Below are 16,499 nucleotides of genomic sequence, written 5' to 3' on the forward strand. Positions count from 1 at the left end.
TGTGTCCTGAAAAGAAGACGCAGCAGTGAAGCGGAAGAAGATGCCAGACTGTTGCTTCATGACGGGTTTTCTGAGCAGCGCCGACCTCCAGACCAGGTTTGGATGAATCCGTTTTATCCTCTTTGTTTTTCCGGGATTCACGTGTAAAGTTCTTTTGTTCGCTGTGCATTAATGATCAGAGTCGGACTGTGGACTAGAAACGAGTTTTTCCTCGTTTCTAGTGCTTTTTCACTGAGTTAAAGTTGGTGCCTGGTGTTTGGCCTTAACCAGCAGCTGATTACTTCGCATTTGTTTGGATGATTCTTCTGTTTCAGTTTTTTAGTTCATTTTAAGCGACAGATTATTCTCCCCCTAAATTTGACTTTCCGCTCAGTCAAACTCAAAGCTGCAAAGTGTTTTGTAGATTTCCAGCAAAGGGAAATAAAACTGAAGGTGAAGGTGAATCAGCTTGAGACTGAAACAGTTCAGTGTGTTAAATGTAATTTTTTGTGTGAGAAAACAAACCAACTAAACGTCCGAAGCGCGTCGGTTAAACCTCATTTATTATTATTATTATTATTATTATTATTATTATTATTATTATTATTATTATTGCGTTAATAGTTAAGCTGCTGCTGCTACTACCAGTGGTGGAAGAAGTACAAAGATTTACTTAAGTAAAACTACTAATACCACACTGTGAAAGTACTCTACTACAAGTCAAAGTACTCATAGTGCAGTAAAATGCATTAATGTGTATGCTTCATTTTACTGCTGTAGATGTTTGTGGTTGAGCTCATTTTAACTTCTTTATATACTGTTGGCTGGTTTAATCTGCAGCAATACATCATGTTCTATGAGATCATCAGATGTTCGTAGCCTCGCTGTCTGTATAGAGTAAAAGTGCACATGTGGATCAACAAACACAGTACAGACTGCAGGTTCGACAGTAAAGAGCCACATGCTTTCACACGTCTCCCTAAAATGGATAAAAATCCAACAAGTTGTTGAGCCTCGTTTGCACTTTTCGTAATCAGTTGCTTTGCAGAAGTAAATTTAACCTGGCCTCGACATTAGCCAATTTATGGGCAGAGCCTTGAAGCCTCGTTTCCATTTTGTAATGTAAACCTAAAGCGCTGCCTGTCTGTGCCTTTATTCCGCCACTTGGGGGCGCCAAAGTTGCAAACTTAGAAATCCTGAACATAGTGACTTCAATGTTCACCACCGTTGTACTTAGTGTTCTTTTAGGGTAAGAAACAGTGTAGAAATAATGTGTTCGTACTACTTGCTGGGATCTACTGCTGCAGGACAAAACAGTAATGTTAGAAGAGTAAACATAAGCCATCAAGGTACATTAAAAACAAACATGTTTGGTATGCAAGTTATATTTAATGAGTAATTCAGTGACAGGGATCAAGTGTAAACCACAGTTAGCACAGTCTGGCCTTGTAGTTAGAACCAGGCTGCTAAATGAACACATTGTGCTGTCGACTGTTCGTACATTCTGGCTTTACAGACCCAACATTAAAAAACAAAAACAATACAAAATAACATCACTCGAACACTAAAACGATTCTACTGTTGCTTTCTGAGGCAAATACATCCGTTGACGTGAGTGAGAAGGTGACCGCACCGATAAGCAAAGAGAGAGACGTCTGCTGTGGTTTCAGAGCATCAAAAACAAACGTGTCTGAAGCGGGAACAAAAACAGCATTTGCAGAGCGTGAAGCTGAACCCAGCTCAGCTTCTGACTGCATCCCACAGCTCCTATTAGCACACAGTGGGATTCAAATCACAGACAACAAAAACAGGTGTCTAACATTTCTGCGTCTCCTCTAGTTTTGGGTTGGCCAGAGTACATTCAGAGAAAAACCTTTCTGCCTAGCACCAATCTTATGAAAACCACTACTCTAAATAACTTTCTAATATTCTCTTTATATTACAGGAAGTCCAGCCGTGTGTCAACATGAAGCTGCATCAGCGTCTGCAGTCTCCAGTCCAGCTTCACACCTCAGGTTTGTGGCTCACACACACAAACTTCACCTATACTAAAGGAACAGTTCACTTTTTTTAAAGTAGGGTTGTATGTGGTATGTCTCCATAGTCAGTGTATCACCTACAGTAGATGGCGCTAAGCATGCCCCCAGTGTGGAGCAGCAGCAAAGCGTATATATCCACCCCCCACCCCGAAAAAAAAAAAATCAGTGTCAGTTAAGCATATGCTATATTTAGTATATTTTCAGTGCTTTACCCTGCTGTCAGACAGCTCTTTCCAATGGGAGACTGAAGCAGTTACATTGTTCTCTCCATAGCCACCAGACTCCTTTGACAAAAACAGTAATTTTACCTCTCAGAACACCAGAGCTGCTGACCTGCCGCTGCCTCGATACGTTCGTTTGTTTTTAGTCATTGTGTGACTTGTTGGTTCTGAACTAACCCTTTTTAAAACACCAAAATCACAAAATGACACCAAAAACTAACAGATTAAGGCAGCAGTAGAGCAGCAACTCCTGTGTACTGCGAGGTAAAATTACTGTTTTTGTCAAAGGAGTCTGGTGGCTTTGAAGATAGCATCGACAGATATGACACCTTCAGTTTTCCACTGGAACTGTCAGACTAGAAGGTAAGTCTGTGAAAATAATCTAAAAACAGCATACATGTAAAGAAACACTGATTTTTTTTTTTTTTTTTTTAGAAGTGGTCTTTTTTTGGTGGCTATGTAAGTTTTGCTGCTACTCCAAACAGAGTGTGTGCCAGCTGCCATGTCCTGTAGGTAACACACTGACTGTGGATAAGTACTTCATACTATCCCACTTCAAAAATCCCAAATTACTTTTAATTTCTTCATTTAAGAGCCCTGCTTACCACAGTAATGTGCCACAAGCTACTCCATGTCAGTTTAATTCCTGTTGCATTTTTTTAATGTCACTGTGATTGGCTGATATTGAGACAAAGAATTCCATTCATGTTTTGGCCTCTTGACTGTGAAGAACTGATGACACAAGTGTGCAGATTTCTTTTCAGAGGGCCTAAAAGCCTCTGAAGCTGCGTGAACACCATAAAAAATCTTATTTGACATTGTGTTCCAAAATTGAAGTTATCGCCTCATGGAAACAATCTTTAGCTGCAGGAATCTCTTAAAAACTGGCACTTTTATTTTCAGGATAAAATTTTCTGTTACTTGTGCTCTTTTCTCTCTTAGTGTTACGCTCATACAAATCTTATATTATATGGATTTAAATTGTATTTGTGACTTGAACTACACACTTAGCACACTGTTCCAGCACTAAGAGCTGATGCCAACATTTAACATCAGAGTGGAGTCTCGGCTCCTGTAGGTAGCACTGACAACATTCAGTATGTAAACTGCATACATATATGCATTTCAAACTCAAATCAATGAAGTCCATCTATGCACGGTGAGTAAAATGTTCTGCTCTTTGTTTCAGCCACAGAGAGGATCAGTTAAAGACGTCTCCTTCCTGTGAAGCTATAAGGCGAGACTCCCCGTGATGCAGAGTGAAGAAGGATTCTGGCCTCAGTCCTTTCTGCTCCAGGGCCTCTCTGAGACGGACCGGCGGCTCCAGGTAGAACTGCATGAAGGAGGGACAAGGTGAGTATTAACGAGCGTCCCCACACACAGGCTTCAGTCAGGTTAATTTTAGCTCAGCATGTTTTTTGTCAGGTTGTTAAACTGTGTGAGCTGCAGGAACAGTCATGCAGCTTAACAAACAATGGCACCTTTTGTTACGTAGTATTACCAGAACATAAGAGAGCGTCAGAGCGCTTTTTATCTCTGTAGAGCTCGAGCCTTTATGTCCCTCTCTGGGATACTGTGACTTAGAATAGTGATTGAAAAATGTGTTTGCAACAAACTTAGAGTAGTTGTCAGTTTATTAGGTACACCAAGCTAGAACTAATGCAGTCTAATCCAGCAGTCCTGGAGTGAATGCTCCCTTCAGGAAAGTCTTAATGTTCAGTTTGGGTTCAACTGTTTTCAAAGAGGTGTTGATTGAACCTCATGATCATTGTTGAGGCTGCAGTTTGTGGTGCTGTTGAATTAGTTTGCTTTATACTAACTGGTGTTTCTATCATTTTGTCCACCCCATTTGTATGAGTGAGGGTAGGCTAAATAACAGAAGCACCTCTCAGTATGAAGCTCCACAAACTGCAGCCTCAACAATGATTATGAGGTTCAATCAACACCTCTTTGAAAACAGTTTAACCCAAACTGAACATTAAGACTTTCCTGAAGGGAGCATTCACTGCAGGACTGCTGGATTAGACTGCATTGTTCTAGCCTGGTGTACCTAATAAACTGACAACTACACTAACTTATTACAAACACATTTTCCCATCACTATTCTAAGTCACAGTATCCCAGAGAGGGACATAAAAGCTCGAGCTCTACAGAGATGTAGGTGTACCTAATAAACTGGCAGTTGAGTGTGCACTTTATTACAAGTAGATGAACGTCTGTTTGCTTTGTTATCCACTTGTTTATGGTTGTGTGTTCAAGGAATGTTTGAGATTTGGAAATATTCACTTTCTTGTCAAGAGTCAGATGATAGGATTGATGCCTCTTTCACATCTGTCCATGCAGCCATTAACACACAGTAAAATGTGCTAAACGTTGAGGGAGCGTTCTGCTGAGGCTCAGTATTGATGTTAAATCACGAGCCATCGTTAGATCCTGCAGCAGATGACATGATTAGCTCAGAATGAAGACTGGAGACAGGACGAATGGCTGACCTGGCTGTCTGAAGGTAAGAAAATCTGCCTGTCAACACCTCTGAAGTTCACTAATTATGTTATATCTCATTTGTTTAATCTCTACAAAATGGTGTAAAAATGATGATTCGTGGATCTCCAGGAGACGATGTGCTGGACTATTTGTTGGATGGGCACAGTCACGTCTAGAGTGAGGTTGTCAGGAAGCCAGCAAAGACTCCAGGAAGGTGGTGAAAGGCCTGGCTGGAGTCTTTGCTGGCTGCCTGACAACCTCACTCCAGTCGTGACTGTGCCCATCCAACAAATAGTCCAGCACATCGTCTCCTGTAGATCGAGAAATCATCTTTTTTACAGTTTTCTTTCTTTGAGATTAAACAAATGAGATATAACATAATTAATGAACTTCAGAGGTGTTGATAGGCAGATTTTCTTACCTTCAGACAGCCAGGCCAGCCATTCGTCCTGTCTCCAGTCTTCATTCTGAGCTAATCATGTCATCTGCTGCAGAATCTAACAATGGGTCGTGATTTAACATCAATACTGAGCTTCAGCAGAACGCTCCCTCAACCTTTGGCACATTTTACTGTGTGTTAATGACTACATGAACGGACAAACGTGAGAGTGGCATCAATCTTATCATCTAACTCAAATCTAAGTAACTGTGTCCTCTTACCTCATAGGCGAGAGCAAAGGTTCCCCAGTGAATGGCCACAGACTGTTTGGCCTGAAGGTCTTGGTGAATCTGAACCGCCTCTTCTGGATCGACGTGCTGCCCCTGCATCATGTCCCTGAAAAATAAAGAACAGTTCAGTATTCTTATGTTCAATGCTAATTTAGATGATTACATACATTATCATTTTACACTTAGTGGCCACTCTATTAGGTACACCTGTATGATCTACTGCAATCCAATACAGCAGCTGCCATAAATTCTACCTTTCCAAAGTGGAAATGTTTAACTTCAGTTTACTACTGAGAGGGCTACAGCTAGTGGTGGTGATGTACTGGACTACATTGTATTGATGAGGTGTTTCTAATATTCTGCCCCCTGATGTTTGTAAATAGGGAGGACAGAAAATTAGAAACACTTCAATACAATGTAGTCCAGTACATCACCAGCACTAACTGTAGGCTTCTTGGTAATAAACTGAAGTTAAACATTTCCACTTTGGAAAGGTAGAATTTATGGCAGCTGTTGTATTGGATTGCAGTAGATCATACAGGTGTACCTCATAGAGTGGCCACTAAGTGTATATGTGTGTGTATCATGTACAGAACCTGGGCAGGTAAGCTCCGATGGGGATCGCTGCCAGGTCAAACGGTCCGAAGCGTCGTCCAATCTCCTGGAAGGAAGAGCAGTAGCCGGTATCACCAGCGAAGAAGAACCGGTGGTCCGGACCCAAAATAGACCAGCTGCCCCATAAAGACTGAGAGGAAACAGAACAAGACAAAGAGCTTCGTTTATGTACTGAATGCACTTTGAACTCCAAATAAAAACTGTTAAACTGTCATTTGTCTGTCTGAATCATTATTTAGTAATCAAACATTGAGCTGTTGTATTTATATGGTGGCATAACACCATCTATGTACTTATTGTACAATCTGAATTAACCCAATTAAAGCCACTAAGTGTTTAAATTATTACCTAAAAGCTACAATCTAATCAGAAATGACTAAAAAGTGTAATGACTCATTACCTTGTTGTCGTCCAGCGCGGTGCGTTTGCTCCAGTGCTGTGAGGGCGTGCAGACAAACGTGATGTCGTCATGACCCGGGACGCAGTTCTCCTCCCACCAGTCCAGCTCCATCACGTTCTCACAGCCCATCTTCATCAGCCAGTCCATCAAACCCAGGGGCACGAACCTGTGAAACACACATGTGGTCTTAATACAACATCCTGCCATACTCTTATTACTGCACTGTGGCAGACCCTTCGGCTCTTAGAGCCTCAGTCTCCATCCGGTGAGTCAGATTAACACACATACCAGCGTAGCTCCCCTCCGAAGCGTGCATTAAGGCTGGCCACAGATCCAGCATCCAGATGGTCGTAATGAGAATGACTGATGACGACAGCATCGATCCTGGGCAGCTGTTTGGTGGGAGGATTAAAGAAAAGAAAGGAGCGTATGATGGAAGCAGCCACAGAAACAATGGGTCAGATACTGTGCTGTTAATTAAGAAGAAAAAGTACTAAACCTGTTCCACAGTGCAGGGGGGCCCTCGGTACCTTTTGGGCCCCATGAACTGGAATGGTGAGGCCCTCTGGCTGAAAATTGGGTCCGTCAGAATATTCAGCCCGTCCATTTCAACCAGGACCGTGGCGTGGCCCAGCCAGGTGACTCTCAGACCAGGACCAGAGTCTGAGAGGTCTGGGTTCTGGACGAAATACGGTTCCATGACTGGGAGCTCATTGTCCAGAGCCTGTGAGGAGGGAGGGCAAAGGGGAGAATAAGCAGCACAGAGAGGGGTGGAGGGAGGGAGGAGAGAGAAAACCACATACTGATTATCAGGAATGGGTTTCAGTCTTGTGACTTCGTCTGATCATACTTTTCAAAAGCGAATCATAATCCCCTCTAACCCTAATAACAGAGTCACTGTCTTCTACTCTGGCAAATGTGACCCATGAGTTAACATGATTTTACTGTTGCCTGCAGGATTTATCCTCAATTTTTTGGCAACACCAAAAGGAAAGACATCTGACTAGAGATCCAGCTTTTGTTTCAAGAGATGCAACGACTCTACAGCGAAAACGACAAACTTTTACACGTGTGATTTACAAGGCTTCATCCAAACACGCAATACATCTGAAATACAGTGAAAGCTGCCTTTATACCCTCTAACGTTCTGGGTTTACACAACAAAACAAGGTGCAATCTGTGCAATTAAGGGGTTAAACATTTTTCTACAGCTGTGTGAAAGCAGCCTGTGAAGCCTGTTAAGCTCTGACTGAGCTCAGCGAGGTTTCCACCAGGAGCTGTGCTGTATTTACTGTCAGTCGACAGAGGGAAATGTTCCTACTGACAGTAACGAGAAATGCTGTATATGACCTCTAACACCGATCACGAGAGGGATAATACAAGAAAAATACATAGGTCTGCTTAAACAAATGTGATACATGACTTTAATACAGCATAGCAAACCTTTGGTCTAACAATTACCAACCTCTTTACTAGAAGGTATATTGCTGTGGTTTTTATCCAACAGCAGGAACCTGAGCAGGGTGGTGTAGGAAGGAAACCGCCATGTGGGCCAGGGATTGGTCCAGCGGCCATGTTTGTCCCGACAGGACTTTGTCACCTCCTCCTGCAATCAAAGAAAAAGAATACATTTTTAGCCATTAAAGAAGGGCATTTCAAAGGTTGGGTTAACACAGCAGGCAGAGAAGTGGAGAGACAGCATGAGGGAAGGAGTTTATGGAAATGAGGTTTGAGGTGAGCTGAGGTGAAGGCGGAAGAGGAGAGAGGTTTCAGGGAACAGGAGGATGATGGGAAGTGAGGTTTCTACCTCCAGCCGGTAGTCCAGGCGGAAGCTCTTGCGTGAGCAGCGAGAGGAGCTGCTCTTCCTCGGGGTCTGAGGATCCGCCTCTCCACCTTGAGCACCTCTCAGCACTCCGACATCCTGCAGTGCAGGTACAAACAATTAGCATCCTCCAAGAGATTTGAAAGAGGACGGGACACCATTAACCACAGAGCCGACTTTAATTAAGACGTCATTTTATGCCATCAAATTTAACTGTAGCTGGTAAAATGTGGAAAGTTAAAAATGAATTTGAATCATTTTGGGCTTCTGGTGGCTAAAACCCTCACAGTGGATCCTCCAGCAGTGACGTCTGTGTATTGCCACATTGCTCATGAATGTCCTCCTTCAGAGAGGTGTGTGAGGACTTTCTGCTGTTTCTGACAATTTCTGTCACAGTTGGGGCTGCAGAGCCTCTTTGAGCTCAAAATGTTTGAAGTTCGAGGAGCGCATTGGGAAAGAGGGTGAAAGGACTGGTTATACTATGAACTGACAATGGACAAGCAAAGAAACTGAACCAAGAGCAGACTGTTAAGGACTCAGTGGTGCACAAGGTTCAGAGAAGGATTTCAGAGACAGGTGAGGACAATAACCACAGAGAGCGAAGTCATCAACCCCTGTGTTGCCTAACTTGTGTGTGTAAAAACTGTGCAGCTCACTTTGGTTTAATGTGTGTTTGTGGCTGCAGACACTGTGCAATTAACTGTATATTGTTTATTCATCTTTATTATGCTGTTGAAGTGGCAGGTGCTTAATTTCTGCAGCTTAATATTGTATCATTATTTCTGGTGACTTCTAGCAAGGTCATACAGAAGAAGGCCGTGGTATATTTATAACTGATAATCAGAGGTATGCACAAGCTACAAAATCTGTCTATGTCTAAAAAACGGAGGAGTGGCCCTTTTTCACAGCAGACATTTTGGCATGTCATAGTCGGAAAAGTACGGGCGTGATCAATAAAACTGTATTCCGTTGAGATTAGCAGCAGCTGCTATTTTGCATGCTGGTTCGCTGGAATGGCTGACCGGAGCAATTGGATGGAAGTGAGGCATCATTAATGTAATTAGATACACATGTGCTCTTCCTGCTATGACAAGTCAAAATGTCTGCTGTGAAAAAGACTCATTTTCAGCTCTGGATGCAAAAAATGGGAGCACATTTGGTCAGCTAACAACAGCAGAAAGACTTATCCCCCAACAAAACGGAAGTCTCCAGAGAAACATGCATTTCATGTCACTGTAAAGCGTTTCCCTCAAATAAATTACAATATGCGACATCAGTTTTGAGTTGACGAGTAGGCTGCTTACCTCAACCAGGCTTTTACTCTCCTCCAGCGCTGCTCTACCTGAAGATGATGGCCTCTCCATGGGCTTACCACCACACCTGGCACATATAAACACAAACATAAACACGTTTAACTTATGCAACATGGTTACAAAGTGCTTCCAATCAGTAATTTGGCCCTCAAACTGCTTTTCCGAAGCAGTGTCTCAAGCAGAAGCTGCAGCAGACATTAGACACTCCCATGAACAACTGAGTCACAACTTGGATCCCTTCACTGACTGTAACACGACTGCAAAGATAACAGAGCACATTTAACAGCTGACAGTGAAACCATAGTTTGCATATGAGACAGAAAGACTAATCAGACAGAGAGCAAAATCAGCTTCACTGTATTCAAATGACATGACTATCAGGGTGACATTTTAGTGCAAACACAGTGCACCAAATTCAGTGTCTCAGCCTTCTTTCAAACCTAGCTGTATTTACTATTAGTGTCTCAGATTTAACATTAATTTTACATCTTAAAATCTTGCTAGCAGGAGAGATTACGCACTGTTTTTACTCTTGTGTAATAATGCTTACGAAATAATTGGTGTGGTAATGCATGCATGATACGAAAATGAAGAAGGTATTCATGTAATACTGGTGCATTTGCTCTGGCTGCTTCTATCTTGAACAACACCCACCTCACACATGGTGGTAAAATATTAAACTTTGAGTTGAGGTACAGGTGCTGACTCAGGGTATATATGAATCTCTTCAATGTTAATCCTGAACTGAATGTGTGGCTGAAGGGAATAATCCCTTCTGTGGCAAAAGCTGCAAAACATGAGAGGAAATCTGACATTTTAGTTTCGAGGTACGAGAAGAAACACCTGCATTTACTTGGCACCTATGCACTCCAAAACCAACAAGCCTAATCACAGCCTTTCCTCATCCTGCCATTATCCACAGCAAACACAGTGCAGCAGCACACACCCTTACTAACGACTATCCCACTCATGAATGAGATCAGAAAATGCACTTAAGAATGGCCTCCATTGCGATATTGACTGAGGAGATTGGTAAGACATGGTCCAATAATGGCATAATATTGATGAGAGGTTAAGAGATGGACCGTCCGTTGTGTTGAGAGAAATCTATGACTATACCAGGTCCACACACTGATGCAGTAATGCAACTCAAGTGCACTTGCCCTCTTTGGGGAACTCCATACATTAAAGCTATGGCGCGCTGATGATGCACTCTCAGCCTCATGAATGGACTTTAACTGCACACTACACACAGACACGGGGGACAACAATGGAGCTCTGTGGATGACAACCAAACAAAGATCTATGCAGCCTGCCAGCGTGCCTGATGTGGACATATAAGCAACAAACACAATCTGAAGTCTGCAGCTTTTCGCTCACTCTGTCTTCAAGTTAAATCAAATCTTTATTATCTGACAGGTTTGTCTCCAAGTACTTAGAAGAGGATGAAAACAGTTAAGCATCAGCAAACAAATTAGCGTTAATACTGCTCTCATCGTGACAGCCTGCCCATGAATTAGTCTAGTCCCTGACTCTTAACATCTTTAGACAGGTTCAACTATTTCCTGTTTAAAATGTGTGAACAGGAATTGACAGACAGGAAAAACAGCAGCAATACAGACAGACAACACAGGTACACCATCAACTTTCCAGTCAAACACAGTAAAGAAATGTACTAATACTTAGCTTTAGCATCTTTACCTGAATACTAGCAAAGCCAAAGGTGTCCCTTGGGGGAAATAGTGATAGCATAAAACTGATTAAAAAGCCACCGGGTGCAATTAGGCCACCACACACTCACTGACGAGTGTCACAGGCGTCCTTTCGAGCAACAAAACACACCAGTTGAGACTATTTTTAGACAACTTACCTGTAAACTTGAACGCAACAGAATACCACCACTTGTTTTCTTAGCGAGGAGACATATTCGTTACGTTTACGTTAGCCATATACTGTGTTAATGCGCGCGGGGTGACATTATTAACAGCTAAACGACTTCCTGAGCGTTTCCAGTGCGGCTTATTTTACATAACAACAACGTATGTTTCAGGGACCAGCGAGTGGAAACGTAAAGCCAGCAGTAAATGCAGCTGGAGAGACGTGTCTCCACGGTAAGACGCTGGGTCGAACTGCGGGAGGACGGTGGGGATCAGTCGGCACCAGCTCGGCTTCTCTGACGTCGGCGCTAAAACCCTCTGATCACGTGACCGCGCGAGAAACTCTTGCTATGCCTGCAGGCTTGCTTAAATAAATAAATAAATAAATAAATAAATGAATGAATAAATATATGCATTAACATACACAAAAATGGCATTTAATATTTAGTTCAGTAAAATAATTATTTGTGCAACTCGTACAGGTAAGTGCATTTTTTAAAAAAAAAATATTTCATTGTTTCTTCTAGAGGAAGAGATTTATATTTATAGTTTTTATAGTTTTATGAGCTTATTTTATCACTTGGTTTATTATTAAACTGTTTAAGTGAACTACTACTTCATACCAACTGCCACCCCCTGCCTAAGTCATTTTATGTCTCTATGTCTCATCAGCACTGACTATGTCAAAGAGGAGAAAGTCACTGTTGAAACTTTTGAATACTTTTCGAGATAACTGAGATAAAGGACTTAAGGGCTTAAAGCCTAGACGGCTCTGTCTACAGATTTTCATACTACCAAAAGATGACACTGTGGACTTACCTTGAATTACTCTCCCTAATGAGAGACACCTGGAGGGACTTCAACCCGAGCAAACAAACTACATTCATTCGCCAAGTGTGTTTACTAAACTTACACACCGGTAACAAATGTACAGCCCTGCACGACACGGTCTCCATTGTCGCTCGTTGTATTTGACCATATTTGCTCTGGAGTTTTAATAAAAAACTGCCATGTGACACGAAATTGCATATGTGTCCAGCTGAAGGAAAAGTGTTCGGCGTCCGGATGCGGACAGAAAAAGTCGTTTGAACTTCCTGTAGGATGCTTTCAAGAAAACACGGAAATCTGAAAATGAACATCTCCGCTTTGATGTGGATAAAGTTTTATATCAAGCGTTTGCATATAAAAGCGCTTACAAAAGTGTCCTCTCAAATTCGGTATTGTTCAAAACTTGATGTGTATTTATAGACTAGGGGTGCTAAATAGAATATACACTCATCTTTAAACACCGATTCTTAGACTCTGTAATATCAGGTATTATAGGTGGTACTTGAATCAGGGCAGAACGCTTCATCTTTTCATTTCAGCGGGTGCAAACTTCGTGATTACTTAACTAAAAACAGCAATCATACAATCACTGCAACCCCTGAAAGGTCCCCTTCGGCTTGTTTAAACCATGTCACACCCAGTTAATTACCCAGTATATGCACACATGAACTCTCAAGCAAACCTAGACAGGAACAGGATTGAGAAACAGGTCAAACTCTGTGCCACTTGGCATGATAGATCAGATCATGTGACACAGATTGAAAACACCCGTCATTACTCTGTGGGAACATACAGCACAGTGCTTGGTGTTCATTTCATCCCGTTCACTTTGACCTACATGCTGCTGGTTGCAGTGCACCTGTGTTAAAATCAACCCACGTCAAACCCGATTGGTTACAACAGAAGACACCAAAACAACAGCTACCATGAACATATTTATTTTATGTAGAAAACCACAACATCAGTAAAAACTAAACAAAACAAAGACACATTCAAAACGGTTCTCACAAAAATGAGTATCTCACCAGGAAGGCATGGACACTATGGGGAAGCCGGATAAGACTAATGCTGCAAAAACTAATCCTATAAAATGACAGGGCATTTTTTTCTGGTCACCTCACAGCCAGCTGATCAAGCACAGTTAGAGTATACAAGACAACACTGGCTGATATGTAAAGATTTCAGATTTTTATTTAGTCAATGCACCATTTTTGAAAATCCACCGTAAGTCTTGTCTTGGCTGTGTAATATTGAGTGTTCATGTTAAACAAAAACACACAAAATAAATTTGAACAAAGTCTAATCACTAAATATGTCATAACAATGTCTTGTTTAAAAAAAAAAAAAAAGTCACTTCTGTGGTCTGGAAAAACGCAGGTTGAGCCCCGCTGAATGATCACACCGTGTGTGTCTGTCCATTTCTCAGTGCTCCTTATGGTCTCCGTCCTCTTCCAGTTTCCTGATCTCTGCCTTCAGGTGGTTGATGTTCTCTCTGCTGGCTTTTAGTTTGTCTTTCAGCTCTGTGATCTCCTGGCTGGTTCGCTTCTTCGCTGCTTCCATTTTCTCCTTAGTCCTCTGCTCCAGCTCACTAACTGCAGACACAGACGGGCACAAACATTCACGTTCAGTATGATGACAGCGACCCAAACTATGCTGCTCTTCCGTTCAGTGGTCTTGTGTTTCTGTGTTCACTGTGTGTGTACATACACTCGGTCTCATGCTTGTATGCTCCCAGGGTGAGTTGTCTTGACGTGGTCAGGAGCTGCTGCATCATGGCCGTAGGATCCTGAAAGATCTGGAAATTACAAAGAAAACAAGAGTTAGGTGCAGGTCTCTCGGACTCACACAACTCTGAAAATACTCTCAAAATACTGATGCCACATGGAAACATAGTGATATGCAGTGATATGCAGATAACTACCATTTTCATAGCAAAGAAGCATAGAAATCGATGCAGTATAACGGTCATAAGCTACAGCACGAAAGCCAACATACCATTTCATCATAGAATTCAGATACAACCGTCTTCTTTGGCATGGCACTGGAGTCTGACTGGAACAGCTTCAGCAGATGGTACAGAGTCACCTAAGACACACACACAAGTGTGAGCACAAGTCAGCATGAGCATACATACAGAATGCATTCATATGTGCAACATACTAATCATTATCATGTGTTATGGAGTGCTCACAGGTCTCTCATTGGGGTCAATGAAGAAGATCTTGATGATGATCTCAAACTCCCCCCAGCCTGTCTCTGTAATCTCATATGGAGGCTTCGTCACCACTGGAAGGAAGAGGAACACAGTGAGACTGACAGACTGATGAAGAGGCAATTGCGTCTGGTCACAGCTGAAGACGCAGGATAAAACACCTGCCTAGATCAGCGGTCCCCAAACTTTTTTTTGCGCCACGGACCGGTTTCACGTAAAGCAATTTTTTTCCGGACCGGCATAGAAACGAATAAAAACATATTGGTAAAAATACAACTCACCATTACCCTGAATGTAGTTGTTGTAATTGGTGGGAGTCCTGCGCTTGTTTCTCTTCAACGAGAAGGCTTCAGTGCCTCATTTGCGAGCCTGTCGCCACATATTACGCAGAGCGGGCTTGGTGCGTGAGAATCACCTGAAGCGATAAATCTGTATTTTAAGTAGGACTGCAGAAACTGTCTCTGAAATGCAGCTTTCTTTTTCTTGTAAGTTACAAGCTCTTCTTCTTTTGTCTCATTATTTGGCCTTTCCCTTTCCGAAGAAGCTCCCCAAAGACGTTTGGTTTTTACTAATTTTTGCTAGCTTGTGGGCTTGCTTTTTTTTTTTTTTTTTTTTTTTTTTAAGATGATCAGTGAAACATTTTTTTGTTCAGTCACTCTGTGCGGCCTGGTATGGCTCTGGTGGTTGTGTGTGTGTGTGTGTGTGTGTGTGTGTGTGCCGCGGGTCAGATCCCGGGTCTGGATCCCGGCCCGGGGTGTTAATAATTATAATTATAATAATTTTTATTCCCGGGTCGGCCCCGGGTACTGACCTCCAGAAGAAAGACCACTGATAGACTTGAGCTTATTCAAAACTCTGCAGCTCGACTATGAGACTGATGATCAATAAAATGTTTTTTGTTCAGTCTCTCTGTGCGTCCCGGTACCAAATGGCCCACGGACCGGCACCGGTTGGGGACCGCTGGCCTAGATGACATACTTTGACATTCCCTTCTGACTTTTCCTGCATTCCACCATTTTCCACACTCGTTTCACAAAGGTCTGCTCACCTCTCAGTGGGTTTCCGTAGCTCTCATGCAGCTTGAACTGGATCTTCTTCACATAAGCAGACATATCCTGGAGGAGCAGTGTTATGCATTTACATACAATTAAGAAAGGACCTTCAACCTGACATGAGACGTGGCTGGTGATCATCTTTTCAACCAGTTACAGTTTGTCAATGATAATGAAGAGTTATGTGATCTGGGCGTCTGACCTCATTCCTGTAAGGCTTCACGTAGACAGACCACTGGTGTGTGTGTCCATCCTCCTCTCTCTTTTTCCCGAAGTAGCGGGCAACGTTCCCAAACACGATAGGCTTCACAATGGTAACTCCCTGCGGATCACGGAGCGAAAACTAGCTTAATATGAGGTAACTTTAATGAATGCGTGTTAAAATACTCCCAAACACGAGAAATAAAAAACAATAAAACACAAAAACCATGGTGGACGTTACAGAAATATTCAATCACTAATAATAACCCCAGCCTGCTTTAGTGTAACATTGCGTTACCTTTACTCGTCCCCCGGAATCTGGACCAAATTCAGTCATCTTTTTGAACATAGTACGGTGGCAGGACAGTGAAGTAAATCCCGTACTCTTTAGAGAACTCCTCTTGTTCCACGGCGTGTATCCACATTTAATAAACCTGCCATTTAAACATTTAAAGTACGTTTTATATGGCCAACTATCTCATTTCGAAACTCCTACCAAACAACCGCCGGAAGTGACTAGCGTAACATGTTAAGTTACTCGGTATGAATGCGATATCAGCACATAAAGGTTCCGCCTGATGGAGGTAGTAACGTCTGACATTTATCTTAACATAGATCATTGAGAAAGAAAAAAAAAGTATATATGTATATGTATTAATTTCCCAGATTGCACACATAACACAATAAACTCCGTCTTAGCTTTCGCTAATTTTACCAAATTGCGTATATTCTTTTCCAATTGCCACGACTGCTTCACTCCTGTTTTCTTATTCAACTATGTTCATTA

General features: G+C 42.2%; 2 protein-coding genes and 1 long non-coding RNA gene across 4 annotated transcripts; 1 reads left to right on the top strand and 2 right to left on the bottom strand.

Annotated features, from left to right (window-relative positions):
- Window positions 1-8: 8 nt before the first annotated feature.
- LOC143314861 (uncharacterized) lies at window positions 9-3,536 on the top strand. The gene is made up of 3 exons (XR_013075840.1): window positions 9-96; window positions 1,925-1,994; window positions 3,429-3,536. It is a non-coding gene; the product is annotated as an uncharacterized LOC143314861 (long non-coding RNA).
- On the bottom strand, window positions 1,352-12,480 carry napepld (N-acyl phosphatidylethanolamine phospholipase D). Of its 2 annotated transcripts, none has more exons than XM_076722129.1 (10): window positions 12,239-12,480; window positions 9,534-9,609; window positions 8,215-8,328; window positions 7,873-8,013; window positions 6,907-7,131; window positions 6,696-6,799; window positions 6,408-6,573; window positions 5,989-6,137; window positions 5,384-5,498; window positions 1,352-3,572 (listed from the first exon to the last, which is right to left on the bottom strand). In XM_076722129.1, the coding sequence occupies exons 1-10, from the start codon at window positions 12,373-12,375 to the stop codon at window positions 3,441-3,443; spliced, it is 1,359 nt and encodes a 452-aa protein (XP_076578244.1). In that variant the 5' UTR covers window positions 12,376-12,480; the 3' UTR covers window positions 1,352-3,440. The 2 variants fall into 2 exon arrangements, with proteins under 2 accessions (XP_076578244.1, XP_076578245.1); XM_076722130.1 differs by lacking the exon at window positions 12,239-12,480 and adding an exon at window positions 11,413-11,742.
- Window positions 12,481-13,169: 689 nt separating this feature from the next.
- Window positions 13,170-16,230, bottom strand: yeats4 (YEATS domain containing 4). The gene is made up of 7 exons (XM_076721708.1): window positions 16,011-16,230; window positions 15,714-15,833; window positions 15,508-15,574; window positions 14,439-14,533; window positions 14,243-14,332; window positions 13,955-14,042; window positions 13,170-13,839 (listed from the first exon to the last, which is right to left on the bottom strand). Exons 1-7 carry the CDS (start codon window positions 16,059-16,061, stop codon window positions 13,670-13,672), a joined length of 681 nt encoding a protein of 226 aa, XP_076577823.1. The 5' UTR covers window positions 16,062-16,230; the 3' UTR covers window positions 13,170-13,669.
- Window positions 16,231-16,499: the final 269 nt, after the last annotated feature.

This window comes from Chaetodon auriga, chromosome 22, assembly GCF_051107435.1.
Source record: "Chaetodon auriga isolate fChaAug3 chromosome 22, fChaAug3.hap1, whole genome shotgun sequence".
NCBI lineage: Eukaryota > Metazoa > Chordata > Actinopteri > Chaetodontiformes > Chaetodontidae > Chaetodon > Chaetodon auriga.

Excerpts from the sequence above, each read along its gene's own strand:
- napepld (XM_076722129.1), bottom strand. The coding sequence starts at position 12,375 with ATGGAGACCGTGTCGTGCAGGGCTGTACATTTGTTACCGGTGTGTAAG. Across the intron at positions 9,610-12,238 it reads ATTAGGGAGAGTAATTCAAG|GTGTGGTGGTAAGCCCATGG; the intron begins GTAAGTCCACAG and ends TATATGTGCCAG. Across the intron at positions 6,138-6,407 it reads CCGCGCTGGACGACAACAAG|TCTTTATGGGGCAGCTGGTC; the intron begins GTAATGAGTCAT and ends GTTTCCTCTCAG.
- yeats4 (XM_076721708.1), bottom strand. The coding sequence starts at position 16,061 with ATGTTCAAAAAGATGACTGAATTTGGTCCAGATTCCGGGGGACGAGTA. Across the intron at positions 14,534-15,507 it reads CTACGGAAACCCACTGAGAG|TGGTGACGAAGCCTCCATAT; the intron begins GTGAGCAGACCT and ends TCTTCCTTCCAG. Across the intron at positions 14,333-14,438 it reads TTGACCCCAATGAGAGACCT|GTGACTCTGTACCATCTGCT; the intron begins GTGAGCACTCCA and ends TGTGTGTCTTAG.